General features: G+C 44.9%; 1 protein-coding gene across 2 annotated transcripts in view; it reads left to right on the forward strand.

Annotated features, from left to right (window-relative positions):
• Nucleotides 1-9,750, forward strand: part of npas1 (neuronal PAS domain protein 1) — a 28,872-nt gene extending 19,122 nt beyond the window's left edge. The window contains exons 8-12 of one of the 2 annotated variants that reach the window (XM_029255234.1): nt 569-765; nt 883-989; nt 2,590-2,737; nt 5,773-5,885; nt 6,712-9,750. In XM_029255234.1, coding sequence (XP_029111067.1) covers nt 569-765; nt 883-989; nt 2,590-2,737; nt 5,773-5,885; nt 6,712-7,724 — 1,578 coding nt within the window. In that variant the 3' untranslated portion in view covers nt 7,725-9,750. The remainder of the gene's footprint in view (nt 1-568; nt 766-882; nt 990-2,589; nt 2,738-5,772; nt 5,886-6,711) is intronic. The other variant, XM_029255235.1, reaches the window with a different exon arrangement.
• Nucleotides 9,751-9,762: the final 12 nt, after the last annotated feature.

Raw genomic sequence — 9,762 nt, forward strand, 5'->3', positions numbered from 1 at the left:
CCGCGAAACACCTACACACAGCAGACACACAACAGACAGGGATGCACAATGCTAGACATGCAGTGAACACACACAGCAGATATAGGCATGCACTGGTACTCACATACTTAGCAGACACTTACACAACTATACACAAAGAGGCAGTGACAAACCAAGAGTCCCAAAGATGCTCAAAAGTTTTACATGCAGCGATGCTATGAAGTGTAATTAATAAAATAGCGTTTCAACTTTTAATTTTAATATCTGCTCATTTCTGGTGCTCTTGCCTGACTGGTAATTTAACTTAAAATTAACTTTATTTATTCAGTGGTTTAATGAATAAATTAACTTTTAAAATCAGTCAGTGTGAATAAGACAGGAGTATAGGATTATAGTGTATTAATCCCTGCAGGGAAATTCACAACTGCAACAGTACAAAAGTGCAAGATAAATGTGCACAGTGAGTGAGCGAGTGGATGAATGAATGAATGAATGAATGAACCTGGTAAATCCATCCTTAAGTACCGATTTTTTTTTTTTTTTTGACAGATTAGTATTGTGCATGACATTTAATTTTGTGGTCTTTCAGGTCATCCATGTCACCGGGCGGATCCGCTGTCGCCCCGCACTGGTCCCAGGCTCCCCCCGCTCGCTGCAGAGGCCACTGGGATTGGTGGCCCTGGCTCACACACTTCCGCCCTCCACCCTGAACGAAGTTCGCATGGAGAGCCATATGTTTGTGTTCCGTGTGAATATGGACCTGCAGGTCACCTACTGCGAGAACAGGTAGAGCAGTCACGCTTAACGTGACGTTCGTGTGTTCCGTGTGCCATCCTCCAAGAGAGCAGAGCTGCTTGTGTGTGTGGTACTGAGGAGTGCTCTCTGCGCTCTGTCTGGCTGCAGGATTTCAGAGTACATGGACCTCAGTCCAGCAGAGGTTGTGGGACACACATGTTACCAGTTCATCCATGCAGAGGACCTAAACACCCTGCGGCAGAGCCATGAAGACTGTGAGCCTCTCTTCCCTTAACCTGTGTGTGTGTGTGTGTGTGTGTGTGTGTGTGTGTGTGTGTGTGGGTTTGTGTCTGTTTCCTAGTTTGTTTCCTCATATCTGTACATATATCCATTTACTACACACACACACACACACACACAGATACATATCACAGGCCAAAAAAGTCTATCAAATGCCTCACATTAGAACAACAACAATACTTCAAAGTTTAGCAAAAAGGTCATTTACAACATTATCCGGAAAGGAAAGGGTGGAAAGTAGTAGTAAACTTTTAAACATAAAAATATGTTTTTAAAGTTGGTGAAAGATGCAGGCAACTATTTCAATATGATTAGTTTTAATAAAAAGCATTTTCAGTTTGCAGCACTAAATATTGTTTAACCATGTGTAATTTGTTGATGCGTATTTATATATGAGCAGCAAAACATTTTTTTTCTGAATAAAGACAAACATTACAGTGGATATAAATTGATTTTCACGGATGCATGATTTTTTTTTTTTCTATAAAAAATGAATTCGAAATACAAATCAAGTTCATCCTTTACATTCTACGGTGCTCAAGCTGTTCTTAAATTCAGTCTGGAATTAATAACATACATTTTTATTCCAGTCATACACCACATGAAATGGTATATTTTACTGGAAAATACATTTTAAAATAACATCGACTGCTAATTTCATAAATACTTAATGTACCACGCAGGTAAGGGAAGTCAATGTGAAAGAGTTATTTCTGCTTTCAGGGTCCGTATGAAGATGGAAATTATTGATATTCATAGATTAAAATAGTATTTTAAACTTATTCCAAGGTACCACACTGCATTTTCTTTAACCTGTAATACATGTATTCCAGTGACTGCATTTCATTCTAATCTTTATATGTCCCCTTGAAGTACTCCTGACTTTTTAAACCCTGTACCCAACTTTATTAAACTGAATTGCTCTCAAGTACTTGATATGAATTTACTCTTAGGCGAACATTTAAATTCTTTTCTACAGTTAATTATTCAATTTCGTGCATTAACATTCTTAAAGCATTAAAATTTTAGAGCAACATTTGTTAAATATTTGCAGTACAAATATTTCCAATTATACATTATGGATACATTAATAATTTGTACTTATTTGTAACTGTGCTGTTTGAAGATGAGTAACAAAGCTAGATACACACACACACACACACACACACACACACACACACACACACACACAAAAAATAACGACCAATTTAGAGTCATCAATCCAACAGAAACACGCTTCTGGACTGTGGGAGGAAAGTGGAGCAGTTGGAGGAAACCTATGTGACCACGGAGAGATTGTGCAAAGTCCACAGAGTCAGATTCGAACCCACCACCCAGCTGCTACCCACTGCACCATCATGCTGCCTCACCCAGACATAAAACTTTGATTTTTTTTCATATTAGATTACAGTGGCAAAAGTGACTGTTTCACGTCCCGTGTGCGAGGTGTACATTCTGATGTCGCTCCCGTCTCTGTGTCACTGCAGGTTGGCAGTGTCGCTTCAGTAGCTGATCTCATTGCTGTTTGCAGTCCTGCTGTCCTCCCTGTCCCAATAATGGCTGCTCTGTCCCCAGTGTTGCGGAAGGGGCAGGTGGTGACGGGTTACTACCGCTGGCTGCAGCGGCGCGGGGGATTCCAGTGGGTCCAGTCATGCGCCACCGTCTCCGTCAACCACAAAGCGCCCCATGAGCGCAACGTCATCTGGGTCAACTACGTTCTCAGGTACGTCTGCGACGCTGACCTCAGTCATGAAGCACTTTATAGACACAATCGAGAAGTAACTCCCGACTTCAGGGAACGGTGGGTAACTAGAAACTAGAGATACACAACATCCAACACACACGTCCAAACAGTAGCTTTGTCTGGGACACGTCACCGAACCCTCCATTGATCACCAGTCACACCGAACACGCGATAAGGGTGCTTTGCTTACTGTTAAAGATGATAAGTAAAGCCGTTTGCTTGGTATCAAGAGAATGGCTACTGCTGACCCGCACTGTGACTGTGTGTGTGTGTTCGAGACTCCAGCTCTTTACACATTTTTTTTGTGTTTACTAGAAAACTACTACATATATTCAGATACAAAGACAAATACTGTCACAGTCACACACTGTCAGACTCATATATACACACACACACACACACACACACGCACAGAATTGGTGAAAGGAGGCAGACAAAAACAAGGGGCGCATGCAGCATTACAATGCTAATTGGGCCGACGATGTATAATTACACCAAATGGATGTGGAAATTTTCTGGCTGAATGGTGTTTTAGTTAATTAGTGCTGTAATTACGAGAGCTAATTAACTTCTCCAGCCCCTTTCTGGCGCGTAGATCCATGGCACTAACAGGAGGGGTGTTGAGGGGGGCGGGAGGTAACTGCCCGATGAGTAGAGACCTTACCCTCCTCCGCCTTGTCGGACTCCAAAAGCAGCACATGCACCAGTTTTGCATTTTTTTGGTCATGCAAAGAAGGGGATGCCATAATAAACAGATTTCACTTTTTTTTTTTTAAAAAAAAAAAAAAAAGAAAAAATCTGGTCAAATTTCTTCTCTTGTAACAAGTTATATGTTTTATTTACATCCAAAAAACACCAGAAATGGAAGTTACATGAAAGAAGTAAATGACTTGTTGCAAATTCATAACAATGTGAGCGATTCAGTGAAAAAGTTACAACAGATGACAGAATAAAAAAGTAGCGGAAAAAGTGGTATTGAGCACATTTTAAGTGGGCAGGTGTGTCAGGGGTCGTGTGAGAGGCGGGTTGTGTTTATTGCCGTTATTGTACCAAAGCTGTCGCGTTTCGCTTGAGAAACAACCGTTTTTGACAGTATCAGGTGAGCCTCTGAATTTTTATGCAAGAAGACATTTAATTACAGTGAAAACGCCTCCTGAATGAACACATCTTAGATTTAATTAAACAAGTCTGGCTCTCCTATGCAGGCTGTTGAGTGTTGTCATTATTTAGGACCATTAATGATACTGTGTGTAATCTGCTGCTCTTTGAATGAACGAAAGAATATTCCATTATAATATTATTAACAATTTTTAGGTCATTTTGCCTATGTCTTAAAGCCCTGAAATTATAATTACAAGCTTCCCTTGTATAACAAAGGCTACTTTTTCCAAGAATTTGGACTTAGGAGGAAATGTAATTTGTACTCTAAAGTTTGCCTATAGAATGAATACAAAAAAGGAGCCCTATGAAAACAGAAATTTCAACAAGAAATAGGAGCCTTAGTGATATCAAGCACCACAGTAGAAGAGCAGACTCCGGTAATGTGGCCTCTCTCAAGCATCTCTCAGAAAGCCCATGACTTTTTATTGTAGTGTAAAACCAGAAGTTTTAAGAAACCTTAAAACAAAAAAGAAAAGGTAAAGGAAAACCTTACCTGTTACTCTGAAACTTGAAGTGATGCACAGAATTCCCTTGAAAATCAGTATGAATAACGATGTGATTTCATTTACCATGCTTTTATTGCAAATTATACTTTGTGAACTGTGCTGCAGAGAGAAGTAACAGTTACAAGAGTAATTACAAGTATCCCCTCATTAGGTATTGTTACAATAATAGTTGATATTATAATAATATTAAATGATAATCTTTCTTTTATATAGCACATTTAAATGTAGCTTCTCAAAGCACTTTACATTAAAAAAGAAAGATGTATGGGTTAAAACTCTAAAGCAATTTACAAAAAGTATCAGCATTTAAAAAACATAATAAAATAACAGATACTGTACATTATTTACAACAGCTTGTGAAACAGGGTCATACTGAGAGCTCTTCTTGCAAAAAAAGGCAGGTTATACCTTTAGACAGCATGCAACAGCATCGCAATCACAGGCACTAATTCAGCCTCACAAACCACGCTATGGGAAATGGAGTTCCCGATTTCCGAAACACATCTTCGGAGTGTGAGAGGAAACCAGAGCACTCACAATAAAGCCACGCAGACAGAGAGAACATGCAAAACCCATAGAGGCTAAGTAGGACTCAAGCCCATGTTTAAATCCACAACCCAGGAGCTGTGGCGCACCTACTGCACCACTGTGCCACTCAAGAAAAACAGATTAAAATGAGATGAAGCGAGAAAATAATAAGACAAATGATGAGTGGAAAATGGAGGAAATTGGATATTAAAAAGGAGCACCCAAATGTGTTATGTATAAGCAATGCTGAATGTGTGGGTTTTGCCTGGCTTTAGGTGTGTCCAGAGCAGTTCTGATATTATGGACTTGTTTCTGAACTAAATTGTCTCTGTTAGGTGAAAAAGCGTGAATCTTTTATGGCTCAGCTCACATTATTACCCATTATTTATGTTTCCCATTCAAATTAACATGAAGAGTTCTTCTTCCAAGAACTCACTTCACCAGCACATCCTCAGGAACAAATGACACTCTTTACGTGACTGAAGTCTGTACTTGTCATAACACAGTGGAACTACAATTACACTGCAGTCTGCATGGAATTTCTGCACTTCAGCAAGGAGGAGCACCTTCAAGAAGAAGAGCACTTCCAGGTTGACTTGAAATGCAGAAGAATTAGGTACAGATGTCACCAAAGACATGGCCATGCAGGAAAGACCAAAGCATAAAGAAAATGAGCTTTCTCAGCCCGTCTAACTCTTGACAAAGTGTAATTGCCCTGTTTTTTTGTTTCCTGTCATCTGAGGAGAAGAGAATGTGTGAGCCACGGTCCACTTTCCCCCCCGCCCCACCCCCACCCCCACCCCTTCTCGCACACTGCAGTCGGACAGAAATGCCGGACACGCCGCTGGACTTGCTTCAGCTGCCAGAGAGCCTGAGGGATGAGCGAGTGCGAGCGAGCTCCTCTCCTCGGGACGCCTCCCCGCAGACCCAGGGTACGAGACCGAACCAGTCACAGAGCCCCCCCTCCCCCCACCCATCGTCATCTGTACAGCACACACAGCTGGCCTTTCCACGTGACTCCAGTGGGATAGTTTGCTGTTCCTGCTTCTCTTGGGCTATGCTGGAAAAAGTTTACTAGCATTTCCTATAGCTGGATAAAAACATGTATATCTGTTCTTATTATTAAATTAATAAATTAAGGTGTGTGGGCTGATTACACTACATAGAGTTCATTGGAAGTCGCTTTGGAGAAAAGCATCCGCTATATAAATAAATGTAACTGTTACTCATTTTACCCCATCGTCCAATGAGGTTTTTTTTTTTAAATATTTTTTTATATTATGCTAGATACAATGACTTATCAGTTTATATGGCTGGGGATTTATTTTACTGGACTAATTCAGGGTAAAAGGGGGACGCGGTGGCTGCTCTCCTGTAGGTCTGGGGTTCGAGTCCTGCCTTGGGGTGGACTGGCATCCTGTGCTGGGTGTGTCCCCTCCTCCTCCAGCCTTGCACCCTCTGTTGCTGGGTTAGGCTCTGGTTTGCCAGACAGTGTGTGTGGTTCATCATATTTTTGACATGTGCTCTGTCATTTTCCTCAAGCTGCTCGCGTGTGCCACCATGTGGCAACGGGTGCGAACTGCAGGCTACTTGTGCTCACCAATGAAATCGTGTACACATCATTTACCTTTGGGCTACTGGTAACCGTAAAATTATTATTCTAACTCAGTCTCTTGTAAACGTGTGTATTTGTATATGATATAGCTATGCCAAATGAAAATAGAGTATTGGAGGTGGCTATTTTTCTTTCATTTTCAGGCACCTCTGCTGCACAACCTGTTAAATGCTCCAGCAGCAAAGGCAGTTCAGGGTCCCAGGTGAAGGAGGGGTATGCGCAGTATTCCCATCCGCCTAATGGCCAAACGGAGGAGAAAAAGAAGAGGACACAACAGGCCGACCCAAAGCACGGTCCCCTGGAAAAGCGACAGAGAAAAGGTGTCCAGGAGGATGAGGAGGGGAACCCATCCGCTTCTTCAGACCTGGGGAGCGACAGTGAGGCGGAGGAGGAAGAGGTGGGTGCTGATAGGAGGTGCCAAGCAGACGGCAAGATGGTGAAGCGGGAGGAGGGGGCTTCAAAACAGAGCGGGGGTGCGACGCGGATCCGAGCAGACACGATCCAGAACGGCCGCGCCGTCATCCAGCAGCTGAAGAGCGGAGTGGCCTCCGCCGCTGCCAACGTCAAGACTGAGCAGAATTTCATGGTCTCAGGGACGACCCTGTCGGGGGGGCGCTGGGGGCACTCTAAGCTCTCCCTGCAGACACCCTCCAGAGCCCAAAACGGAGACGCAGCCCCGGCGTCCGTTCCGGACTCCACCGCGACCCCTCCTGGGACAGAAGCCCCACCCGGAGGTCTGCTCGCTTCCTCGTCCCCGGGACTTTCTCCCCCCATGGAAGGCTCCCCCCTGCCCAGGGAAGAGCGAGGCCTGGCTGGAGGCCGGGGTCCAGACTTCGAGCTGCTGCAGAGGCTGGCAGTGGGCGGGGCTGCCAGCAGGGTGCTCTTCCACCCCTTGGCCATCGGCCCCCAGGGCCCTCAAAGCCTGTACGCCCCAAGCACCATCCGCTACGCCCCGGCCGAGCTCGCCTCCGCCCACCCGACCGCCGAGAGTCTGCCCTCGGACCACCACAAGCCCCCCGCCTTCTTCCCCCACCTGCAGAGAATTGCCGCCCTGCCCCCCTTCAGCGGGTTCTCTTCCTCTGACCCCACGTTCCCTCCTGGACTGCCATTCTGCGTGAACGGGCTGCGAGGGGGCACCGGTTCAGAGGAGGACTGAACGAGTTGGGCACACGGGGTGGAGGCGGGGAGAAAGCAGAAGTAGAATTGATGGGGGGGACAAATCACTCCCCGAGAGGCTCTTCTGCACAGGTGGGTAAGGCAGGCTGAGCGCACGCGCCTCCCCCCCTCGCTGACTGTCGGTGAGACCGACCGCTCGCATCTCCATCATCCCTGACACTGGAAAAGCCATACATACACAGCGTACAGGGTACACACTGTACTGTCACTGCCATGGAGACGTTCGCGAGGACGCTCGACTCGGGCAGGAGGCGAACGGAAATTCACGGGCGAGGCCCACGGAGGGAATCGCCGACGACGGCTTCCTCGAGCGGCACGACCGCAACGCTCACGGCACGGGCGTTTACCTTCTTGCTCAACGCGCTCTCCGTGTTCGCACAGAAGCATCGTCCTGTCAGGCAGGGGCACCGCGTGACTCCTCCGTCACGCCTTCCAACAGGAGGAGCCGCACTGCAGCTCTCAGTGTTTCTGTGCACGTTTTGTACAAAGGGCCTCATCACACAGCTGGAGAAGTCAGACAAGCCATTGACTATTTCAGCCCCCATCCCATCCCATCCCACCCCACCCCACTCAGCCCCACTCCAGAACAGCCACATTCTTCCAGCCCTCCGGTGCCGGCGCTGGACTTCAGCTGCTGGACATGGGGCGGGGAAGAAAAAAACTAAATGTACATTAAGGTCCACTGGACACTTTGGGAGGGGCTGACTCTTCATCTCCATAATCCATGAGAGCACTTAATGTACATGTGAAAAGGGTTCCTTCTACAGAAACATGTAAAACCTGTAAATCCCTTGGCGGCGCTTCCCTCGTCCCAAAGGGCCACAGGTGGGTAAATGAGCCGAAGCTGATCGCAGAGCAGCGGGTGACGTGTAGCAAAGTCTTACAGCGCACACACGTCTGTGTATTTTATGTCTTTGCCCAATTTCAACACAGCCAGTCATCGCAACTTGACTTTAAATCTGCAGAATAAAAAGTTTATCCAAATGTAAGTATGGAGGGAAGGTATATAGATGTTTAACTGGAATGTATAGTTCTTGTTTTTCAAGATGCGACGAGGGATTATAGAATTTTTTTTTTTTTTTTTTTTTTAAAGGCTGGTGTTGCCTGATAAAAGCCCACAGTAAGAGGGCTTGAGAGAATCCGTGTGTGTGTGTGTATGCGCTCGCGTGCACCGTGACACAAGGGGCCCTGAGCAGAATGTTTTCTTTCTGGTAGTTTAGCTGATGAAGGAGCATCGTAACAACCTTTGCCATCACTGTGACCTTTTTTGGTTTAATTGTTTGTGAATAATCCCAAAATCCCCATCTTAAAATGAAACACTGTAAAAACAAAAAACCAATTAAGAATAATAAAAGTTTTATTCCATTAAAGCAGTATGATGTGTTCTATCTTAAATATGTCCTGCACTTACTTTATGCTCCTGAGATCCAGCCATTGTTTTGTCCACTGCAGAGGACTGAAAAACTGAACACGCTACAATGTTGAGTTTACGACGCCTTATAGGGCACATTCTCTGAAACGTACCCACACCTTTTTTGTTATTGCTGTGTTTCAGAGGCCGTGTCTCCCGTTCTAAAAGTAGTTTGAAAAGCAAAAACGTATTTCTTTGAAATATTCTTCATAAAAAGACTCCTGACAACATATTCCACTAATCCTTTAAAAGACCAATAAATCTGAAACCTATTTTCAAAGATATTTTTTACAGATGCAAAACCTTTTCCTCCAATAGCAGCGCATGGTCACGGTCCGTTTTGGGTCTCGAACCAGTCACCCTTTCCCTTGTGCGCCCCAAACGTTGGTTTGTATTCCATGGTTCCTGGAAAACACCTTCCCAAACACCAAGGCCGTACACCTTCTTAAACACGTTTTCCATTCAAAGAATAATTTGTATATGAAACATTGATGTCATGTAAATGTTTGGCGGCTTTGTTCAATTACAGGAAGCGGAGTGTGTTGGCGATTGAAATGCTGCCATCGGCTCGTTACGGTGCTATTGTTGCACGCAGGGGGGGGGGGAA

The sequence above is a fragment of the Scleropages formosus genome, chromosome 10, assembly GCF_900964775.1.
Source record: "Scleropages formosus chromosome 10, fSclFor1.1, whole genome shotgun sequence".
Lineage (NCBI taxonomy): Eukaryota > Metazoa > Chordata > Actinopteri > Osteoglossiformes > Osteoglossidae > Scleropages > Scleropages formosus.